This window comes from Cricetulus griseus, chromosome 4 (genome assembly GCF_003668045.3).
Source record: "Cricetulus griseus strain 17A/GY chromosome 4, alternate assembly CriGri-PICRH-1.0, whole genome shotgun sequence".
NCBI lineage: Eukaryota > Metazoa > Chordata > Mammalia > Rodentia > Cricetidae > Cricetulus > Cricetulus griseus.
In genome coordinates, this window is record NC_048597.1 from 136,990,542 (window position 1) to 137,015,192 (window position 24,651).

A 24,651-nucleotide genomic window follows, 5' to 3' on the forward strand; every position below is an offset into this window, starting at 1 on the left:
CACCTCAGCCAGCCCTGTCGGGCCACTGAGAGGCATCCATATGCTCTTGCCATCACTGCGCTCTTGGGGGTTGGACTCCTCACTCCTGAGACAGCCTGCAGCCTTGGAGAGTTCTAGGATTCTGAGCTCTCACCGCCGCAAGCTGCCTTCCCATGTCAAACATCGGCAGACCCAGGCAGCTGGAGGCAGTGTTATGAACTTCCATGTAAACTTCACAAAAGCTTAAAAAGGGATTTAAGCAGCAAAAGATCAGAGACAAGCACGACTTCTTGTTAGCAGCATTTTCTTGGTTGGTCTCTGTTTTGCTAGAGACAAGCAGAGACTCGAGTGGTTGCTTTAAGAGAGCTTTCCTGACTCAGAAAAAGTGGGAAAAACTTAAGGACTCTTTTTAAGAGGCCCTGCTAGCTCAGTCAGCAGAGCATGAGACTTTTGATGTGGGTTCGTGCCCAATGCAGCTGGCAGTGGCAGTGACCACATCTCCAAGCTGGTGCCATGCTCCTTGAAAGACAGTAGCTAAGAAAGCTGCCACTTTAATTTTGGCGGTGTTGTTTACCAGAAAAAAGGTAAAGATTTACAGTAAAGACAGATCCAGATAAAGAAACACCTCTAAATGTTTACCCTGTGTTTAAAAATATATGTTGGCTTGTGAGAGATAAAGTAACAGGAGGAAATAGAGTAGCTGGGTGTGGTGGCATACACCTTTAATCCCAGCACTCCAAAAGCAGAGGTAGGGGGATTTCCACAGAGAAACCCTGTCGCAGGAAAAAAGAAACAAAAGGAAGTAAAAATAGAATAATAGAAAAGCCACCTAAAGATGAAAAATGCACAGGGATACTATATGCTATATTGTTGTCTTTAAATTGTTTGATTGCCGAGGAAAGATTTACTGCTGCTAAAACACATTTGAATATAAGTGCTGCTAAATTAATCCAACTTATACCTTTTAAAAATGCTTTGACTTCAACATTTAAGTCTAAGGACAGGCTACTTGGGAAAAAGTTTTTGCTTGTGTTTCTACAGAAAATGAAAAGCTGTGGATTCCTTCCAGACTAATATGGTTTGATCAAACAAGACCCCCTGAAGCAGTGACCCAATTGATCTTACATCCAAAACAGCTGAGATGATACAGCCTTACAGACTACAAAAACAAGGACTTGTTTAGATTTCCATGTTTTATCCTGATCCCCATGGTATGGACATCGCCCCCAATCAGCAGGAAGCTGTTTGGAATGAACAACGCCCAAATTCTCAAATATTGTTTGTAAATGTTTGTTTTCATTTAAATGGGGTTGGTTATAAATGATAATGAACATAGTCAATTTCTTTTTAAAGGACAAAAAGGGGAATAAGATATAGGAATGAATGCTTTGCATTGGTATGGATTTTCATTTATTGATACAACTTTAAGATCAATTTTGTGATATGTCTCCTCTCATTTAGGTATTGTGTTTATACAGATCTTTAAAAATGATATGCATAATTAAATACAGGTTATATAGTCACCTATAATAGTCAGAACTTACAATTAGGTTAGTTAGGTTTTCTAGATATACAGAGATGTATTTGAGATGGATAGGTATTCTTCAAACTTTCAAAGACTGACCAAATATATGGCATTTAAATTGGTTTAGAATTTTTCTTGGCAGTGAGACCCAACTGCTCCTGGCACACCAATTACATCAGAACGGAGGATGGCTATCAAAGAAACTAGTTATGGAGTTTGCCTTCAAATGGCAAAATTAGCCATTTGGGCAAGAAACTGTTCTTGTCTGGATTGTTTGTTGCTGTATAAACTGGACATACAGGGCCCACAAGAAAGTGACTGTTAAACTTACAAAACAAGACAGTACTAAAGGGTTCCTGTTGAAATGGAGAAGTGTGCCAGACACACTAAGGCTTATGAGCTGAAGATGGATGCCCCAACGTTACAGAGGAACTTTGGATGAGTATCCAGGTAGCAAGATGTCCTGTCAATTCTAGAATTTATATATTTTTCTTCTGTTTTCTTTGATAGAGTTGAAGACAGGTAGTTATAGTTTTCTTCAGTTATTATAAAAGATAAGTTATCCTTTTTATTTAGACAGAAAAGAGGAGATGGTGTGGAATGTACTTCTATGTATGTTCATCCTATTGATTGTTGAATAAAGTACTGTTTGGCCAATGAGGCAGCAAGTTAGAAGGGACTAGGAGTCAAGGGGGATTTGGGGAAATGTAGTAAAGACACTATTAAGGAAATCAGTGTGGAAGTCCTCAAAAAGGTAAATGTGATCATTGGTTTTACAAGCCAACTTGCCATAGCTGAGAACCACCTGACAAGGGAGTATAGGCTGGGAAATTGTCAGGTAGACCTGTGAACACACCCATGGAGAATTGTGTGGATTAAGTAGGTGGAGGAAAGACCCACCCTGAACATAGGAGGATCCTTTTCATGGGATAGGCTCTGTATGAGAGTGGAGAAAACCAGCTGAGCAGAAGCTGAAAGAGTGCAGGCCTGTGTCTACTCTCTCTTCTCTTGACTGTGGATGTGATTAGAGTAGCTGCATGAATTTCTGCCTCGATAGACTCTCAAAGATAGGCTGAACCTGGAATTAAAGCCAAATCAACCCTTCCTCTACTAAGTTGTTCTTTGTTAGGGTATTTTAACACAATGGAAATGAAAAAAAAGAACACTAAATCAATAGTATCACCCCTTTTGCCAGCCGTGAATATATCTAGAGGAATCAATATCAGCATGTGGAAAAGTAATTGAATGTTATTGTGACACTATGCACAAAGCCCACTATGGCAACAGCCTAGGGGTTTATCAATGGAGAAATGGATTTTTCAGTGTGGTGTATATACATATTATAGATATCAGTATAAGTCTATCCATAAAAACCATCATCCATAGGAATATGTATGGATCCCGAAATAGTCTTGTTAAGTAAATAAGCCAGACCAAAAAATATAAGTATCATGTTTTATCTCGAATGTCAAGTGTGTATTTGAAGGGGGCATGACAATATAATGATGAGTTAAATGAGAAATTTAAAAATGTTAATAAATTTCATAGAGGGATGTGACAGGAGATGGTAACCAGTGTGAATATTATTAAGTATAGCATATACAAGTCTTAAAATGAAATGATGAGACCCATTATTTTAAATAGATAATATATTTTAATAAAAAGTAAACTAGGGCCTGGCATGGAGCTCAGTGTTAGAGCACATTCCAGGCATTCGGGAGGTCTTGGTTTCAAGTCACAATACTGCAAGTATTTCACCACCCCTAGATAAAGAGCTACTGATGCAGGAAAACTCGAAGAAGTAAAATTGATACTATAAATGATTTACTTATAAACTTGCTGTCTCAGTTGGGGTTTTTATTGCTGTGAAGAGAAACCATGACCATAGCAACTCTTGTAAATGAAAACATTTAATTGGGGCAGATAGATCACTTACAGTTTCAGAGATTCAGCCCATTGTCATCACGGTGAGAACATGGTGGTGTGCAGGCAGACATGGTGCTGGAGCTGAGAGTCTTACATCATCTTGACTCAGAGGCAATAGGAAGCTGACTAAAAGTCACACCGAGGAAATCTTGAGCAAAAGAGACCTCAAAGCCTGCCCCCCACAATTACACACATCCTCCAACCAGGCCACACCTCCTAATAGTACCACTCCCTTTGGGGACCATTTTCTTTCAAACTATCACACTTACTTAGGAAACATTAAATTACACAAAGAGTTTAGCTAAAGGAGCATTACCTCCAATGATCATTACTAGCCAGGATTGTTAGAAACTGTAAGAAAGAGTATTTTGTAGAATAATTGAAGTGTGATGTTACTAAGTTTTCTAGTAATTTTTATTTATCAAGATTGACTTTTAATTAGACTCCATCCCATAACAAAAGGAGATAACTTCACCATTATGCCCATCCTTATACCAAAGAATATTCCTCTACCATCAGTGCAAGGGGGCAGCTCAGGGTCACAACCACCAATAAGTCCTTGTCTCCCATTAAGTCCCCTGTGTCCTATCAGACAAAGCATAATTCTGTCAGCTTAGTAGGATGAACCTGGATAACAACTATTTGAAAAGAGCAATTCTGGTGCACTTCAGTAATTATGAAAATAAATTTGCTGCTGTGTGAATCTCCCATCTGACCAAGTGGCCAAACTCTGTTTAAGTTGTAAAAACAGAGTGCCTGGACTTGAAAGAGACTTAAGGATGACAGTGTGTTGAATGTGTGAGTCTCAGGTCTACAGAAGCTAGTAGAACTTTCTGTTCAAGGCCAACTCCTCTGAGCATTAGCCAGGGCTGTATGTAAGGTATGATATTTTTTGCCATATTTTTTAAAACTTTATTCTATGTGTCTTTTACATCATGCATCTTGATCCCATTCATTACCCCCTTTCTTCGCATCTTCCCTCCACCCCTGTGTGCCAACCCCCCTCAATAAAACAAAATTTAAGAGAAAGGGAAAAAAAATTAAAATCTCATCATGAAAGCTGCAGTGTCACACGAGTCACACTATAAACTACTTTGTCCATTTACTGGCAAACATTCATTGTAAAGAGTCATTGGTCTTATTTGAGGCCTCTGGTTTCTATTACATTATGGATGCTGGGTCCTTAATGGGACTCTTCCTGGGTTTCCTGTAGTTGCCCTGTGTTATGGAGATCCTGCAGTTTTGGGCCTGCAGGTCATGTTCGTTATGCTCCAGCAAGTCATGGATGGGATGGATTTTGGGACAGGCCAAGTCATAATGCTGGATTTGGGCCTGGGCAGCTGTAGGATTGGTCCACCAGATGAGAATTGGGGACAGGTCTCTCATGTTTACAACTTTGAGGCTGTCTCACCCCCACCTGCAATAAAAGGGCTGGTTCTCATGAGTTTATGAGCACAGGGCCAGCTCTCCCTGTCAGGTGAGTGTCTCTCTCACCCATGCTACCACATGACAGATGGGTAATAGGGACATCTCTCCTGTGCTCACAACTTTGGGGCTGGCTCACCCACAGCTCCACTAACAAGGTTGGTTCTATTATGCTGCCCTGGTGATGTGCAGGGCATGCTCTCCTGTGTATTAGTTCTGGTGGCAGTCAGGGACAACTCTCTGCTCTTATAACCACAGAGCCAGCTCTCCCACCTGTCTCAAGCATGCATAGGCAGGGGGCAAGCTATTAATAAAGAGCTTTGTCTTAACTAATCTCCAAATGTGTGGAATGATTTATCACTAAGAAGGCATATTAATTGTACAACAGTGTACCAATAAATGGCTGCTGAGAGGGAGAAAAATAAGTTTTCTATAGATATGAGGCCCCTGTTAGGTTACAATACATATCCAGACAACACTAAATGCACGAGAGAGAGAGAGAGAGAGAGAGAGAGAGAGAGAGAGAGAGAGAGAGAGAGGAGAGAGAGAAAGAGTGCTCTTAAAACAATAAGAATTAAAAAGAGGTCATGAATTTGGTAGGTAGGGAACATGAAGAGAGTTGGAAAGGGAAGGGGGAATAAACTATGTAAATATAATATTCATGTACTAACCTCACAAAAAAGTTTAAATTAAAAGGAAAAATTTTTTTGAGACAAACCAAGATTCAAAACTTTCAGTAGTCTGTCTTCACCCATGTTAGACAGGCAATAAGATGATGGTCTACCCTGTGTAAGAAAGAGATGAATTCTGGAAGCACTTGCTGCCTTCAGTTTTGTCTTCTTGTGAGCCTTCTCACAGTGCTTGCATTAGCATGGAAGCCCCTCTCCTGGGACTATTGATTCCTCCTCAGTTGTAGCTGAAATCCTTTCTAGGTGAAAACAAACTGGTATTTAAAGACAAGGCGCTCCTGCTTCCCTTTTCCTCTGTAGCCATCTGCTATGCTAGGAGAAAATAAAACCACCCCAGGAATCTGTTTTCACAGCAGTGTATCCACACACTTTGGAGAGACTGAAGCATGTGTTTTCCTTAGACTCCTTCACAGGACTGATCAATATCCTGACAGACATCATTTGGCGATTCACGGGAGACTTCATGGCCCCTGACTTGGTCTGCAGAGTCGTCCGCTATTTGCAGGTATGGAAATCAGCTTTACAGAAGTATAACAGCACATCTGGAAAACATTGCCTCTTAGAGTCCACTTGTTAGGGATTTTAGGATATCTGTATATATGTTCAGAAGTAAGATTATGGTTTCATTCATTTTATTACATTTGGGTCTTGGTAACATCTGCTTCATTTCCTGACAATGAAACAAATGAGAATAGTTGTGATGTTAATATTCTTTGTGCTCTGAATATAACTTTAAATGGAGTCATTGCAGAAGGATGGTATTTTGTTAGAATGAATTTGTTACAGATCATTTGAACATGCCAGGGGTGCAGTCATCAATATGCAATACTTAACATGAAAAATGTCTTCTACCTTCTTGTTGAGAATATTTTTGTAAAGAGAGCTGATTTTAATTATTATATTACTATAATAGTAATTGATTGATTAAGTGAAAATTATAATCAGACTTAGTTAAAAACAATATATAGTATTTATTTTTTCATAGTGTCCAATAGTCAAAAATTCAGGAATAGGTTGGTTGGCCTAGATGTAAGCTGACCACAAAGATCCATCACTTGATTCATGGCACTGGGCCTTTGTAGGGCAGATCTGGGACCAGACAACTCACTTCCAAGGTGGTCATTCATGCAACCATTGGGTAATGTGTGGTCTGAGCAGAATGCTCACTTTCTTTCCAATGGGCTTCCCCATGGATGCTCAGAAGTATTGTCACAATCAACAGCCTGATTTCCCAAGAACAATTTGTCCTGGTGACCAAGGTAGAAGTACCAAGGTACTTCATGAAATAGTTACAATACTTGCACACTATGACCTCTGTGTTTTTTCTTTTGGGCACATGAGTCAACTCTGATTTATTATGAGGAATAGGGAACCACTAGAGAGACTTAAAGCAGGAGAAAAAGTTTATTGGGGACCTGCTGGAGATTGGCCACTGCATATACCATCATGCTTTCCAAAATTACATTTATAATCCATGCTGTTTTCCATACTTACCAACTTCAACAAAAGGCTTGCAACGACCAAGAAGCACTGATGAGAGAGACCAGCTGACTGGAGTAAAAGTGAGCTTTGTGGTATGCTGGCCTTCTGTATTCCCATCCCACAGCATCTGTCTTTGTGGTAGTCTTGAAAATTAACAGCTTTTCTTCATAGGGAAACAAAAGTTCTGCCAGCCATCAAGAGAGTAGATCATGGATAGAGCCTTTTACAGAGAGTTGCTATTATTCCAAGTGTCTGGCAGTCATTCAGAGGACTGGGCTAGCAAGGCTCACTCAGAAGTTTTCTGTTGTAAATCCTCTGGGTATTCGTCAAAAATAATTACTGTTGAGGAAAACAATAAATGAAAAAATTCTAAAACATAAGCTGAGTAGCAATACACTTAAAAGAGCCTTGAGAATCTCTGACACATTCCTAAGACCCCAGAAGACAAGTGCATACCTTGGACTGTAACAATTGTCATGAAGAAATGGGGATGGCCCAAATCTATTGCTCTTGAATGAGACATCAGACGTAGTCCAACATCTTTTCATGATTAAAAAAAAAGTTCCATAAATTAAGAATAGGAAGAAAGCAGCTCAACACAAGAGATGTTGTGTGTGACAGGGCTACAACTAACATCACACTCAACAAAGACTATGGTACAATGCTCCTTCTCTGAGGTAAGCAACAGACAAGGATACCAGCCTTGTCACTTCTACTCAACTGGAAAGGCTGCCAACAGAAAGAAATAAAAGCTTCCAAATTAGAGATGCAGAAGCAAAAATGCCTCTAAGGAACCTGCCAGAAAGATAGAATTAATAAAAAAGCCAAAAATTTGTAGAATATAAAATTGAAACACAAAAATATGGAACATATCTACATACAAAACTATTCAGAAAAGAAATTATGAAAACCACTGTACTTATAAAATGTGCAAAAAATGTAATAAAACACTTAGGAATATATTTGAATAAATATCTATTTATTCTATATACCACATTCTTCACATAAATAGAAACCACAAGTACAAGACACATATAGAATTACAAAGACCCCAAGTAGAAGAATCAACATTGAACAAGGAGATAAAAGCTGCTTTTATCATTTGTCACACGGCTTGATTTGAAAAATACATGATATTGTCACCTACTATTAGTGGGTTAGTGTTAATCTGTGTCTTTAATTCCAATACTGCTCTTTTATGAAATTGGGTGAACCAGATATATATATATATATATATATATATATATATATATATATATATATCCCCTTGATTAAATTAGGATAAACTGGCTGTCTGTATTTCTTCAGGTTACTTTTAGTTTGAAGTCTATTTTGTTAGATATTAAAATAGCAACATCTGCCTGCATCCCAGTCCCATTTCCTTGGAATACTTTTTTAAATACCCTTTCACTTTCAGGTGGTACCTATCTTTCAAGTTAAGATGTGTTTCTTGTAGACAATATAAAGACAGATTTTGTTTCTCAACCCGTTCAACTAGCTTGTGTTTTAATATTGGAGTTGAAGCCATTAATATTATTGAAAAGTGTTGATGTTAGACATTTTGTTTTGTTTTTCAGTTTGTGTCTTTGGCTGTACTTAATGTTTCAGTAGCCATGGCTTCATTTGTTTTCTTTCTGGAGTCTCTTTGCTTAATCTTCTCTTCAGTCTGAAGTGTTCAATAAATTAAGAATAGGAAGAAAGTAACTCAATATTATTCCTTATTTTTAAATATTTAAAAACAATATTCATTTAAGAATAAAGACCCTGCAAACCACCAAAGCTTCTTAGATACAGCACCCACAATCTTACCTGGGAAGTACTCACAATAGCTGTTAAGAGTGTTAGAGGCAGGGAGAAGTCTGTCCATGCTGAGTCTAATAATTTTTATGTCAAATAAGCAGCCATCAGCTGCCAGATTAAAACAATTGCTTTTAAAATTCTGTTAAGCTCTCTCTTTCTAATTCCAGGTATTTTCTGCGACAGTTCTAAAAATTCTTCTCTCATATATTATATTCCAACAAGTTTCCACTCTCTCTCCTCCTGCCAGTTCTTCCTCCCTACCTTCCCTCTACTCCAGATCCACCCCAACCTCTGCCTACCCTCTGAAAAGAATAGGCCTCCCAGGGACATGGCATCACAAGCTACTATAACACCAGGCATATGCCATCACATCAAGGGTGTACAAGGCAACCCAGTAGGAGGCAAGTAGGTAAAAGAATCAGAGACAGTCCCCCACCATCCTACTCCTTCTGTTAGGAATTCCACAAGAACACCAAGCTACTCAGCCATAACATATATGCAAAGGACCTAGGTCAGACCCTTTTAGCATCCCTGATCACTGAGCCTCCATTAGTCCTGCTCAGTTGATTATGTGTGTCATGCTCTCATGGTGTCCATGATCCCTCTGTTTCCTCAACCCTTTCTCCCTCACCTAAAGGACTACCTGATGTTTGGCTGTGGGACTTTGGATCTGCTCCCATAATTTGCTGGTCTCACTAGTCTATGTGATTCTACTGGGCTCCAGTCCCAGAATACTCTGCAGGCAGGACAAACTGTAAGTTAAGGCCTTGCCTGATTATAGAAGACGGCTGGTTCAGGTTCTAGGTCCATTTTGGTTATTAATTATTTTAGTTCCATCTTCATTTCCATTTGAGTTCTCTTTGGTATTTCTATCTCTTTATTGAATTCAGTTGTGTAATCCTGAATTTTCTTCATCAATTCATTCATCTATATATTTGTATTTTCTTGGGAATCCCTTGGTCATTATTTTATTTATTTAATTTAATTTAATTATTTTATTTAAGCTTTGAATTATTTGTGTCTTCTTTTAATTCCTTGAATTATCTGATGAAGTTTTTGCTTGTTCTTTTGAATTCTGCATCCTCTAATTTGTTTAGGTAATTCTCATTGGATAAAATTTCTGTGGGAATGATGGATTTGAGGGAAATATACTGTCTTGATCTTTTTCATTGTTTGTGTTTTTGTGATGAGACCTGGCCATGTAGACTTCTTTCTTTGTTTATGTGTCTGATATAAGATTTCAAACTTGCAAAATGCATACAGGCACACAGAAAAAGATCATGTATCATAGCCAAGTTAGCTTTATTTCAGAGATTTGGGGATGGTTCAATGTACATGTCAAAAAATTTGATAGATCATGTAATGGACTTATAGACAAAAACTCACGATCAGCTCAGTAGATGCAGAAAAAGCTTTTGACAGAATATCCACCATACCTTCATGATAAAAGTCCTCAATAGAGTTGGGCTATAGGAAATAGAGCTCAACATAATAAAGGCTGTATATGACAACCCCACAGCCAACAGCATCTTGATGAATAAAACCCCAAAGCAATGCCATTAAAATCAATAATGAGACATGACTGTCCACTGGTCCACCCATCATTGCTCATTTTCAACATGGTGCTCAAAGCACTAACAAAAGCAATAAGAAAAGAAGAGGATATTAAATGGATACAAATAGGAAAAGAACTATTCAAATTATCCTTGTATTCAAGTGATATGTTAAACACAAAGATACCAAAATTTTCATCAGAAAACTTTTACAAACTATCAACTAGTTCATCAAAATGACAGGATACAGAATCAACATACAAAGGTCTGTAGCCTTTTTCTACAGCAATGCAAACATGCTGAGAAATAGATTGTGCATAAAACACTCACACTATCTTCAAAAGATATCTAATAATAACTCTAACAAAAGATGTAAAAGACCTCTATAGTGAAAACTTTAAGTGAACAAAGAGGTTGAGAAAGACACTAGAAAATGGGAGGGAGGGACTATGCTCATAGTTTGGTGGAATTAATATTGTAAAAATGACAATTCTACAAAGAGCAATGTACAATCCTAATCAAAATCACCACATTTTTCACATAATTAGAAAAAATCATTGTATATATATATATATAATTCATAATATATATACATATATATATATATAGTCAAAGTTTTCTAGAGGAACAGATCTGAAAGATTAAATTAATATATACATATGCATATATACATATGTGTATATATGTGCATGTATACACATGTGTATGTGTGTGTGTGTGCACACACATGCATGTGTGTATGAAATAGGATTTATTAGAATGGCTTACAAGCTATGTTCTAGCTAATTCAATAATGTCAACTCCTGATGAAAGACCCTGGAGTTGGATGTCTCATCTAGTCTTTTGTGTTTAAACAATTGGCTGAATAGAAAGTTCTCAAAAGAAGAAATTAAAATGAGTAATAAATACCTTAGAAAGTATTCATCATCCTTAGCAATTAGAGAAATGCAAATTAAAGTCACCTAGAGATTTCATCTCACTCCAGGCAAAATGGCTCTCATTAAGAAAACAACTGAAAAGAAATACTGGTGAGGTTGTGGGAAATGGAGAACCTGTAGTCACTGGTGGTGGTGGTGGTGGTGTGGTGTGGTGTGTGTGTGTGTGTGTGTGTGTGTGTGTGTGTGTGTGTGTGTGTGTGTAATTAAGCTGGAAGCCTCATCCATGATGAGTGGCTCTTATAGTTTCAGAAGGTGCTATGCAATTTGCCAAGGAAGAGAAACACTCTGTAGCCCTACTCTGCTGTCAAGCATATCAGCTACACCATGGACTGTGCTGGCAACATTTTCACATTGGTAAAATAGTCAAATTTTCATCTTAGGGGTTACCAGTGGCTGTCTAAATGCATTTAAAGTCTTCCCAGCAGAAGAGAAATTATGCATGGTACTATAAGCCTCGCTAGTGGCTAGTGAGGTCATAGACCTGAAATGAGAACCAAATACTACAATTTTGCTAAGTCAATGTAATTTTCGGACTACACTCTAAATACTTATCCTCATACCCCCAGATAAGTGTGCCTCCTCAAAAACCTTCTTTTCTGCCATAAACTGTTACAGAAATGCCTAACTAATCAAATGCAGAGAACAACTGATTGTGGGTTCCCAACCGCAATTGATACATCTACAACACAACCTCTATACTTAAGGCTCAGGGAACATACACATTTTGAAAGAGGAGGCAAAAAGCCAGTTAGAACCAGAGAACCAGGAGGTCTAATGTGAGATTGTGTATTCTACCTATGACAGGGAAGCTACACCCTCGATGAATACCTACAAGCAATTAACAATTACTCTGAGAGGGAGAATCTATCTTCACCAGGGATGTGCCCCCTAATTGGCTATTCAATACCAAGGAGTCATCCCTGGGAACATACCTTTACAGGCAGCACTGAAATGACTCAGAAGGTTGGATTATTAGATCTATTTTAGAATAAGTGTTAAGCAGTACCTTCTAACTTGGGAACATATATTATTCTGAAGTAATTCTACACATGTGTTTATGATCATAAAGAAGGATGTGCCATAGTATGTCCATTCTAGTTCTATTCATACTATCTAAAAACGGAAAATAATATCAATGCACAATAGTAAAACAGACAAACTGTGTCATATTTATGGAGTGGAAGATGAGAGAATGTACATGGAACTCCATACATATAATTATGTTTTTATGATGCTTAAGAACAGACAAAACCAACCTTTGGTAATAGCATACAGAGCAGTGGCTACTCCTAAGTAGGGATATGGAGTGTGGTTGCTAACAGAGAAGAAGAAACTTCAGGAGTACTGAGAATATTTTGTATACTGGCTTCCACCATGTATAAGTTCAAACTGTATATTTTAGCTACTTGTCTACCATTTTATTTCTAATGATTCAAAAAAGATACTAAATTTGTGTCTTTTAAATTTTTAAAGGGAGAATGTGCATTGTTATTCAGAGTTTAAATGTGAATACTTTAAATACTTTGTAGTAAAATCAATCTCAGTCCAAATGTTTCATATTAAAAGTATGTAATGCAGAGATCTGAATTTAATTTACAAAGGTTTCTTACCAAAACACACTTAGAATGAAAATTTAAAAGTAAAAGTTAAAATGTTTAAAAAAAAGAAATGACTCAGATGGTTTTATTAATAGGTTTTATATGTGTGCAATATGCATTATATTACATATATGCATATATATTATACATATATGTAATTATATATATACATATATATATATATATAGTGCATATACATGACTACAGTGGTTAAAGAAGAGGAAGCCATGAATTTAGGAGACAATGAAGATGGGGGAGAGGAAGGAGTATATATCATAATTACATTTGAGTTTTAAAGAATTCATGACATAGCTTTAAGAAACAAAATGCATTGTACTTCCATAATACCAGATGTATAGACCAGTAGAACCAAGTAGAAATTGCCAAAATAAATGCATTTGTGTTCAACTGATTTTCAGGAATGATGCCACGAATACACAAAGGGCAAAGGTTAATGCTCCACAGAGAATGACACTGGGAAAAGTGGATGTATGTGAAGAAGAATGAAATCAATCCTTTATCTCACATAAAATACACAAGTAAGCTCAAAATACCTTAAAAATTTAGACAGAAGACTTAAAATGTAAAACTACCAAAATAAAACATAAAACAGAACTCACATGGGATTTGTCTAGGCAAGAAACTTTTGATGTGATCTTAAATATGATCTTAAAAGCACAAGTAACAAAAGCAAAAACAGACACATAGGGACATATCAACCTAGGAAACTTGCCTGCCTAACAAAAGAAATAATAAAGTGAGGCTACAACCTGAAAGGTGGGAGAACATTTATAAACCAAAATGTGATTTTTAAGAAGAAAGTCATTATTATCAGGTGCTAGAGAGATGGCTCAGTGGTTAAAATCACAGCCTGTACCTTCAGCGGATCCCAATTCAGTTCCTAGCACCCACCCAGTGGCTCGAAGCTGTCACTACCTCAAGATCCAGGTGGTCCAAAACTCCTTTCCGTTTTCCCTGGGCCCTGCATGCATGTGGGGTCCATACATTCATCCAGGCACAACACACATACACAAAAAATAAAAATCAATCTTAAAAGAAAGAAGTATTACCAAAGTACATAAGGAATTGAAGCAAGCCAATAATGGGTACCACAGTTTATGTCTAGTCGGATTGCATCCATCCAGGGTTTATGTGACTAAAATTTGGGACATGAAGGAGGGGATATTGTAAGTGTGGGAGTGTGGGGCCTAGTGAAGGGCCCCTAGTTGCTGGGAATGTGCTCTTGGGAGGTAGTTCCTGCAAAAGAGGCAAAAACAGGTTCCATTCTTGTTTCCTGTTCAGCCCGTGGTCCTCCTTGCTCTTGCACCCCTGGCCTTACACTCATGCCCCACCATTGGCCATCAGTTATGGAGTCCTTGTCAAAGTCTGAGCTTAGCTCAATGGACCATAGCTCTTTTCCTTTAAAAAGTTACTCACCATTGGATATTTCATGGTAGCAATGAAAATATGACTAATACAGTTGAAAAAATCAATAAAACCCAAAGGACATGAATAATCATTTCTCAGAAGGAGGCATACACATAGCCAATAGGTATTGAAAAATACACTCAGCCTCCTTAACCATCAGGGAATGCAAATAGAAACTGTAATATTATATAACCTCAGACCTTTTAGATAAGGATGGCTGTTATTAAAGGCAAAAAACTAAGGGCAATGGCATAGGAAAGAGACAACAGCGGTGCCTCTAATGTCCAGTTATTAGCAAGGATGGGAAAATGTGCAGCCACTGTATAATTTTCAAAAACAATTAAAAAGAATACTAGTACATAATCTAGCAGTACTATTTCTACATATATGTTCTAAGCACATGAAACTGATAAGCCAAATAAATACTGGTCCTCATATGCTCATTGCAGCATTATTGATAGCCCATACATGGAACATACTAGGAGTTCATCATGAAATGAGTGGATAAAGAAATGGGACACACACACACACACACACATCCATGTACACATACTATACACATACGCACACTCATAAACACCACACACATATATAACAAACACACACACATGTACACACACACACACACACACACACACACACACACACAGTCAGTGAAATATTATTCAGAATTTAAAAGGGAAGAAAGCTTACCATCTGCATCTTAAGTGGAAAAGGGAAGGCACCGAAAGAAATATACAATATGATCTCTCTTATGTTAAGCCCATGTAAACAGAACAAAGTCCTTAGCAGATTCTGAAGAATGGAAACAATAGAAAGACACTGGTCAAAGGATATGGCATTTCAGCTCCAGGAATAAGCTCGAGAGCTATTATTGCATGTTATAATGCCCACAGTTGATGAAATAGTTTGTGTACTGGGTAATTATTAAGAGATTGGAGTTTATGCCATCTTACCACAAAAACTGAGCATGTGAGAAAAGACTCACTAACAGCTTGCTTTAGCCAGTCATTGGTGCACACAGGCATTATAGCCTGCTGTGAACCATAAATTTACAAAAGTTTACTTGTCAACTTAAATACATAAGTATAGAAGTAAATGAACAAAAATTTGATGACTTCAGAACTGCTGGTTTTCATCAAAAATAGGAAATGTGAGAAAAACAAGAAAGAATGCCTCATTTACAGGAAAACTTGCAAGACACAAGATTATTCCTGAGGCATTCCAGCCAGTGAGTGTGCTACTTGAAGGGTTTAGAATAGCTATTTTAAAAATGACTGATGACCTGAAGTACATAAGCCTTTTTTTTTTTTTGCTAAGTGGTAAATAGTAATAAACATTCAGTATGTTGAAATTTGATCTTACAGAAATCTGAGAATAGAAAGGCAAAAACTTAAAAGAAAAATTTCATTAGCAGTGTGAAAAACAGTCACAAGATCAACCACTTTCAAAGCACAGATGTGATAAACCAAGTCTTAATAAATCAAAAATCTAAATGAAACCACACAACTTTCCCAGCTGCACTGGTAGAAAACTAGAAGGCAGTTGGTAATAGGCAAAACATTTCAAAATAACTTAGGGATTTTTAAAAATTCAAAGGGAAGTTTAAAGGTTTTGAAACAAATTAAAATACAATGGGTACATATATAAGGATATTTTAAAATCAGTGAGGAGGAAAGTGTTGGCAACAATAAATTACAGTAAGAAATAAGAGAGAAACAAAATCATAGCCTGGCTTTATGCCTCAAGGGGCAAAGAAAAGAACAAAATCAATCCAAACAGCAGAAGGAAGGACTCGAGCTGAAACAGAGACTAGGGAAGAAGGAAACCAGAGAATAAACAATACGTAGGAAAGATCAATGAAACCGAGTTGCTTTTTGGTGAAAGGACAAATTAAATCCATCATTTTCACTTATAAAAACAGAAATTAAAATCAATAAAATTAGAAGTTACAGAGAAAATATTAACCCTAATATCACAGAAATACCAGCAATCTTGAGACAACTATGAATCGGTATATGCCAACAAATCAGATCACATGAAAGAAATTGATAAACTCCTAGAAATGCACAAGTTACAAAAATGAAATAATCAACTAATATAAAGTTAAAGAGAGCAATAATGAATACCAGATTGGATAGTAATCAAGTAACTCCTACCAAGAAAAGCCCAGGCACAGATGTCTTTATTGATTTATTCTCCAAAATATTTTTTAAAGAATTAACACCCATCTAGCTCAAACTCTTCCAAAAATTTGGAAAGTAGGGAACACATTCAAATTCATGTTACAAGACTGGAATTATCATCATGCCAAAGCTAAGAACTACAAGACACAAATCTAAGAGGCCAATACCCATTATTAGCATAAATGCAAGAAAACTAAAAAGATGCTAGTGAAACAATTTCCATGACACATTGAGGATTGTACATCTTGCACAAATGGAATTTATTTCAAGAATACAAAAAGAGTTCAATACTCAGAAATCACTATATATAATATATACAAATATGTAAATGTATATAAACATACAGTACATACTACATCTTATGATCTGGAATGGCAATCTGTCTAGCATTTTCTTAACTGGAGGATTGTTCTGCCTATATGGGGTCTTTTATGGTTACATAAGAATATTAATTTTAGGATAGATTTTTCTATTTTGTGAAAAATGATAAAGAGATTGACTGGGATTGCATTGAATCTCTAAATAGCTTTTGGTAAAGTGGTCATTTTCACATTATTAATTCTATCAATGCATAAGCATGAGATGTCTTTCCGTTTTCTAGTGTCTTTCTCTACATCTTTCTTCAGATGTTTAAAGTTTTCACTGGAGAGGTGCTTCATTGTCTTGGTTTTGTTTATTCTCTTTTTATTTACTTTGAGTCTCTTGTGATTGGTTGTATGTCCATGGCCTTTTTCTTCGTATGTTTGTTGTTGGTTATAGTGACATCTTCTTGGATAACTGTGCCCTTGCTTAGAGATGTGTCCTACTTTAGCTCTTCAATTATTTTTAATTTGAAGTCTATTTTGTCAGAAGGTAGTGAAGGGACCAGACCCTCACCAGCCCCCTGCTTGGCTGCAGAAAAGACCCACCAAGATGCAGGCCTCTGACTCAGCAACATGTGCTGAGTTCCAGACCTTCCCAAATTACTGGGAATAAACCACCAGATATCCTCTGGGGAGCAAGGAAGCAATCAGATGTTAGCTGGCGGGCTCTGGAATGCAGAGCATAGTAACCACCCAGGGAGGGCCAATCAACACAGGGCAGGTGTTCCAAGCTCAGAGGTGCACAATTCTGAGAATGTTGCTATGCAAGTAGAAGACCCCCCCAGACACGCCTCTTACACTACCCCAAATATATTCTCTGCCCCACGGTCCCTCCAGGTCCTTCTTGTTCCACCCACTGTGTCAGACGGATGGAGGACCCAAGTTAATACAGTTAACTTGTTAATTAACTAAAGACTCTTTGCTTTTGCATCAGGTTGGGTCTCTTGGTGATTTGGGGGTTCATAATTTGGGTACAATGTTAGGATAGTGATGCCTGCTTGCTTCATGGTATTTGACTGAAGTGTTTTTATCTATTGCTTACTTGTGGTACCTGTCTTTAAAGATGTGTATTCTGTTGAAAACAGAGAGATGGACTTTATTTCATTCCTCCCATATACATATGTGGGGGCCACTGGAGTGTTGGAATACCATCAGTGGTCACATATTTGAAAAGAATAACCCTTCCTATTCTAGAAACTATCTCTTGCAAATAGTCCTCAGTAAGCAGTTGGTCCTGGAGATCATTTGCCCTGTCTATGTGGAACTTGACCAATTTATCAGGACTTGTATAGGTAACCCCTGCTGATGACATGATAGCCATATCATGTCAAAACGACAGAACTTTTCAGTAATCTCCCCATAGGCCTAACACTCATTCTCCTTCTTCCAAGATCTTCTCCAAAGCTTGAAGGAGGCTAGTTGAGGGGATGAAATATATGGCCTATTGGGGCTGAGCACAAAGTCTTATTGTCAATACTGTGAAAGTCATGCATCACTCCATTGATTGCTGCCAATGCAAAAAGAAGCTTCTCTGACCAAGGCTGAGAGCAGCCTACATCTGTGTATATAAGCACAAATATTTAGCAGGGGCTTTAATACCATAGCCATTTAGCAAAAATAACAATAGCAGATTCTACCCTGGGGCTTATGAGCTCCATAGCCATGGACTTTTGACCAGCATGAATCTTTTGATTCATGGACTTTTGAGGCATGAATCTCCTTCTGTGGAGCAGACATCAAATCCAGTAAGAAAATAATTAGTTACTCCCATAACTTTATGTCACTATTGCCAGTAGGCACATCTTACATGGCAAGTCAGTATTTCAGAACACAGGGTCCAATGTTGAATATAACCACCGATGTGTTTTCTTTCCCATAGTACCTTCCAACATCAGGACATGAAAGCTAGCCAACATGAAAGAACTTTCCTGGCAAGTTTGAGATAGACTTCCATGTTCTTCAGTCAAAGTGTGCTGTACCTTGATATGAGTTTCTGGATCACCTGTGTTGAATTAGCATTTGAATTTGTATTTTTTGTTATTCTGATTTTTCTGGGTTTGGAATAGCTAGGATATACTTGAAACCCAGTCCTGTGGCCAGCTGGTGTTGATTTGTGAGTCAGGTAGCTGAGGGAATTCCAGTTCATCTAGGGAAAGGCATAGGCTCTGACCTGCCCAGCAAGTGCTGTGTGGGTAAGTACAAAGAGTGAAATGTAGGGTTGATAAGGTGTGTCCTCTGACCTAAGGGGCAATTGTTCCAGGCACTGCCAGGCCAGAGGCCCTGGGAGGTTCAAGCACTGGAGGTATGGCTTCTGATATGGCTTCTGACTGGGGAAGCTGGCATATGTTCTATGAGAGCCCTGGTACACAGTACTTTGAGTACCAGGGTGTAGAGGAGGTAGCCTATGTCTTTGGGGGAGGAGCAGGTGACCAGCATGTCCTGATACAGAGCAGTAAGGTTCCAGCAAGATGTTAGGTGTGGGAAGCAGATGCTACATACAGGTTCTCAGATAGTAGAGTCAGAATGCCAGAGGGAGGGGCTGCAGTGATGGCTCTGTAGTCAAGATCATTTACTGGTCTTCTGGAGGATGTAGGCATGATTTCCAACACCCACATGGCAATTAACAACTGCCTGTAACTGCAGTGCCAGAGGATATGATGTCCTCTTCTGGTCTCTGCAGGCACTGCACGCATGTGGAGCACCGACATACATGTAGGCAAAACACCTGTAACCATTAAAATAGAAATAAATGAATCTTTTATTGAAATGCCAGAGAGAAAAGGGGGGTTTACCTGTGCAGTGAGCAGGGGCTCACCCAGGTCCTTGGATGGTGGAAATGGAGTGCAGGGAGTGGGTGGACACATACTCTACCTGTCAAGCAAGTAAGTCACTCTAAGGGTTCTGGATGGTGGACTTCAAAGGCCAGAAGGAGGGGACAGTATGCCCTTCCTAACAGGAGGGAGTTGGCATTCTCTTCAGATGGAAAGTAGCGATCAACCTTCAAAGCAAGAGGTAAAGTTCTGCAGGGGACAACTTGAAACCTGGCCTGAGATCGTGGTGTTAGTGTGCCCAAAGGAGGTGAGAATGAGGGCTTTTCCTGGAAAAACAACTGTATGAGTCTTGCAAAGTAGAAGACTTCAACCGGCAATATGGGCAGTGGGAGTCCTGGGATGGTGGCATGATTGAGGTTCCAGAAGAAAGAGAATAGACCTAGTAGCAACATGAGCAGCCAGTGTTCTTGGAAGACTGTGGGGTTCCAGACGGAGGAGGAAGAATGAACCCCTAGGGCAGAGTTAGCAGTGGAGGAAGGAAGGAAAACCAAGAAGTTCTAGACATCCAGCCATAGAGAAATAGATAAGCAAATGAGTGCATAGTGATTGATACCTTAAACTTCTATATAAGTACTAAATAATACTCACATATGTAAAATTGAAAATAATGTTTAGATGAGGGTCAAAAATAGTTAATTGCAACACAAATTCTGTCTACTGAGAATAATTTTAATGTCTTAAGTCTCTACACAGAAAAAAGTTGGTCACAATAATTGCATTTACCACTAAGGTACTCTATATAGTATTGATGTGTGCAATAAAAATAAAATACTAAAACATAAACACAGATATTGCACCTTTTAAAATATTCAATACAAATCACAAACATAAATGTAATACTATAAAACTATTATGGGATAACTAGAAATTTTAAAAGACAATATAAAAGCAACCCTCTTAAAATAGAGAAAAATGGGAACATCATTGAAGATGGCAAACATGCCTCTCATTTGGGAATTGCAAATCAGAACAAGGTACTGCTACTCCTGTGTTATGCAATGACCAGCTTTAAGAGAAACTAACAATACCAAACATTGGTAAGGATGTATATTATCAAGAACTTTCACTCACTATTGCTAGAACTAAAAATGAAAACCATTTTGAAAGGTTATTACAAAGTTAAGCATAATCTCACTACACAGCTGGACAATTATGATCATAGATATTTGTGCACTTGTGTGGACAACTCATGTCCACACAAAAACCTGCATAAAGGTAGTTTTAGCATCTCTAGTAATAATCACCAAAACCTGGTACTAACCAAGATGTCCATAAACAATTCAATGGATGAACAAAGCATGCCATATCCTTATAAATAGCAATGAATATTCTTTTCTAAAATTAGGAAAATAGGCTTCTGAAGCACATGGAAGAATAGTAAATCACATATTTACACAAAAGGAACCAATATGGTCAGCTAAATACCATGTGACTTCAGCCATGTCACAGACTCAAAAGGACAACACCGTGTTAAAAAAATAAATCAGTGGTTACCAGAGACTTTTAAGAAGAAAGATGACTAGACACACATAGGATATTGCTAGTTCAGTGATGTTCATCTGGATAAAACTGGTGTTAGATATGTTCCATCATGTCACTGTCAAAGCCCACAGAATGTAGTGATAGACACTGAACCTTAGTTATCGATAATGTAGCAACACTGATCAAACAGTTTAATACCACACCAATGCCAAATATTAATACCAGAAGATATGAGTAAATGTGATGTTGGCAGCACAGGAATTCTCTGTACTATTTGTAGGATTTCTTAAACCTAAACTTTCTCTAAAACATAAAGTGCATGATTTTAAAGTCAGCCCAAGAACACTAGTTTACATGAACACAATCTGGCATTTTTCTGAGTAAAATCACTGTCTCCAGCAGTTAAGTCTCACTTCCCTTTGCAAAATTTCCTTGCATGTCACACTCCCTGGGTCATGTCTGTCAGAGTTGGGGGTGGGATGGTGGAAAGGCAGACTTGTCCTCAGGCTGCCATCTGCTCTCTGAATGGCAACCCATATGCTGTTGGTGTGTAGAGTTCCCATTGTTGACATTTATGAATTGACTATAATTGTACTGTGATTTCCTTCTTTGCTTGAGTTAATTACGAAGATGTTTAAATTTCTCAGTGGTAGTTTTTAAATGTTTCTTATTTCAGCTTCATCACTTGTTTGAGATATGTGAGTTGAATATGGCCTACTTTTTTGGATTCTACTGAGAATTTTCCTTTGTTGATAATTTAGTATCTGACCAAATTTTTGGATGTTGTCTAGAGATTTTGTATTCTGTACTACAGAGCTCAATTTTCCTATTTACATTTTATAGGCTGTTTTGCCTGTAAAGCCTTGGACAATTATTTTTTACATATATTTAGTGTTACACCACTTATTACATCTAAGTTTATCAGTATTCTACTGACATCATGGGTTTTATCTTTTATCACTTTGTCACATGGGATGCAGTTAGTGTTGAATTTGATTGGTATCATGCAGTATTTTAATAAAGGCCTTGTAAATTGTATTAGTTGTTTGATATGCCCCTGACCACTCCTCTAATTTTAAATTTCAATGTTATTTGGGGTTTTCTTTTGTTTCTATTATGAATAGAACACAGTTAGACCACGGGGAAGGTTTTTTGTTTTAAATAGTCTTTGTTGAGATGAAAGAGATCAAGCTATTTACATTTACAATGGAAAATAGTGTCTACTATTATTCCAGTACCTCATTGTCACTGTTCTCTTTGAAGTTTTGCTCTTTGAGTATTTGTTTCATATGTATTTATAAATTGTGGGAAGCTGAAAAAAAAACATTCTCCCAAGATATCTGCATCCTAACCCTGGGAACCTATGTCTGGTACCCACCATATGTGACAAAAAACAAAAGATTTGGCATGTGTGACTAAGGGTTAGAAATGTGGGATTATCATAAATTAATTTAGGAAATCTTAAAATTTAATCTTAAGAGGGAGATACAGATCTGACACACAAAAGAGAATTGCATTGAAGGCCATGAAGGTGGGATGCTGGCAGCTACCTGAAGCTCAGACACTGGGAAAGGATTCTCTCCTAAAGTCTCCAGAAGAGGCAATGCCATGAAAATACTTTGGTATGAGGCTAGTAGAATTGTTTAAAATTCTGGTCTCTAGAACTGTGAGAGAATAAGTTGATATTGTTTAAGCCACCAAGACTGTAGCTATTTGCCACTGTAACCACAGAAGAGAGAGAGATTATTTTTTCTCAATTTTAAGTACACTTCATTATAACTTACCTTTCATCTTTAGATATATCTCTCTAAAAGGCAGACAGAAAACTAAATATCAAATTGGGAACTTAAAAACACCTCTCTTCTAATCTCTCCCCCCACACAAAACCCAAGATTCTTCCCTGGAATGTTCCATCATTACATTCTAACTATCTGGTAAACATTTTGTGTTTGGATGCTTTCTTTACATGGCATTGTTATTTTATTGCCTTTCTTCTTAATTTTGAAACTGTTTTTAGTTGGTGTTTTCTCCTGAGGACTTTGGAGGAGGATGTGGGGTGTTATATTTCCTTCCTTCATACATATCCAAAAAAAAAAAAAAAAACTATTCTGTGCATTGGCACTGAAATGAAATTTACAAAATTCTTGGATCACAACTTTTATTTCAAAACCCTGAACACATTCTCTGGCATTTACTTTTTATGGAGAAGCATGATAATGTGCAATGTATTTAGATATGCTTATTTTATTTTACTGCCCCCTGTAGATGTTTGAAGATGTTTTATCTCCAAAGTTAAATACTCTTTTTGTCTGTGTCTCAACTTACTCTCATCTTTGTTCATATTGCCTGCAGCCATGAAAATCTGTTTTCGGTGACTTTTCCTCCTGCCCTGGATTCTGAATTGTGTCACCACCTCACTGGAGACAGCTAGAAAACTTCTCACCATGATCTTCCCTGCTGCCCACCCCCTTTTCCCATCCTCTGATGTCACCTTCTCAGGACTGTGTGGTCAGCCCAGGCCATTCAAAATCCATGGTTCCCACAGAAACACCAGTTCTCTCTAAGGAGGCATTGGGCTGAATTTTTCTTTAATCTTTAACAAACTCTTTCATTTTCTCCTTTGCTTACATTTTATACAAGAGCATTTCTTTTTATGTCCCTCAGGGGAGGGGTCATCCATCTCTGATCATTCTTTACAACCCTCTCCTGGCAACATTAATGCTGGGTTGCAGTTGTGGTTATGTTATAGAGATAAAAATAAAGAATGACACAGATGGTCCCCAACTTCTGATGACCCGGTTTGTCATTTTTAGAATGCATGATGGGACACCTTTGTAATCATCGTTTTCATGTTCAGCGCCATGGCCACTGCAGTACAGGAGGTAGCCATCTCTGTTGTATGAGATAGACTGTGTGTGAGATGATTTTGCCTAAGTGGAGGTTATTATATGTGTTCTCAACATATAGAAAGCAGGAAAAGCTATGATGTTCACTGAATCAGGCTTGTCAAATTCTTTATCAAATGCTTACCTTTCAGGTAGCTATAGCTTTAACTGAATAGTAACCCAAACGGAAGTGCAACTATAACGGGCTGATCTATTACAGTTGATTAGAATGTGAATATAATTTGTTTGACCTACAGAAAGAACAACAAAGGTACAAACTCCAAACAAATGAGATCACCAAAGAGAAAGTCACACTCTCGCCCCTACACTCCCACTTGCTATAGTCCCTATATTTGATTCACAAAAGGAAATATCTCACGGACTTAGGTAACTCAGAAAACTTCCATTGAGATCAGAACCTGCCACAGAAGAGATGTTAGCTTACATCCCAAGTTCTTCCTCTACAGAGAATGCAACTAAGATGGTGCCCAAGATATTTAGAGGTTGTGAATGAGGTTAACCAAAGGGGAATCAGGGGAGGAAGCAAGACTCAGAAGCTTAG

General features: G+C 37.8%; 1 protein-coding gene and 1 long non-coding RNA gene across 5 annotated transcripts in view; one reads left to right on the forward strand and one right to left on the reverse strand.

Annotated features, from left to right (window-relative positions):
- LOC118238674 overlaps window positions 1-3,553 on the reverse strand; it is a 134,939-nt gene extending 131,386 nt beyond the window's left edge. For all 3 annotated transcript variants that reach the window (XR_004769573.1, XR_004769572.1, XR_004769571.1), the window contains exon 1: window positions 3,441-3,553. This is a non-coding gene — a long non-coding RNA (uncharacterized LOC118238674). The remainder of the gene's footprint in view (window positions 1-3,440) is intronic.
- Window positions 1-24,651, forward strand: part of Npsr1 (neuropeptide S receptor 1) — a 176,300-nt gene that overhangs the window by 123,611 nt on the left and 28,038 nt on the right. The window contains exon 3 of one of the 2 annotated variants that reach the window (XM_027411692.2): window positions 5,946-6,049. The exons of the other annotated variant lie outside the window; for it this stretch is intronic. Within the exon in view, the coding sequence (XP_027267493.1) occupies window positions 5,946-6,049 (104 nt within the window). The remainder of the gene's footprint in view (window positions 1-5,945; window positions 6,050-24,651) is intronic. 2 annotated transcript variants of the gene reach the window in all.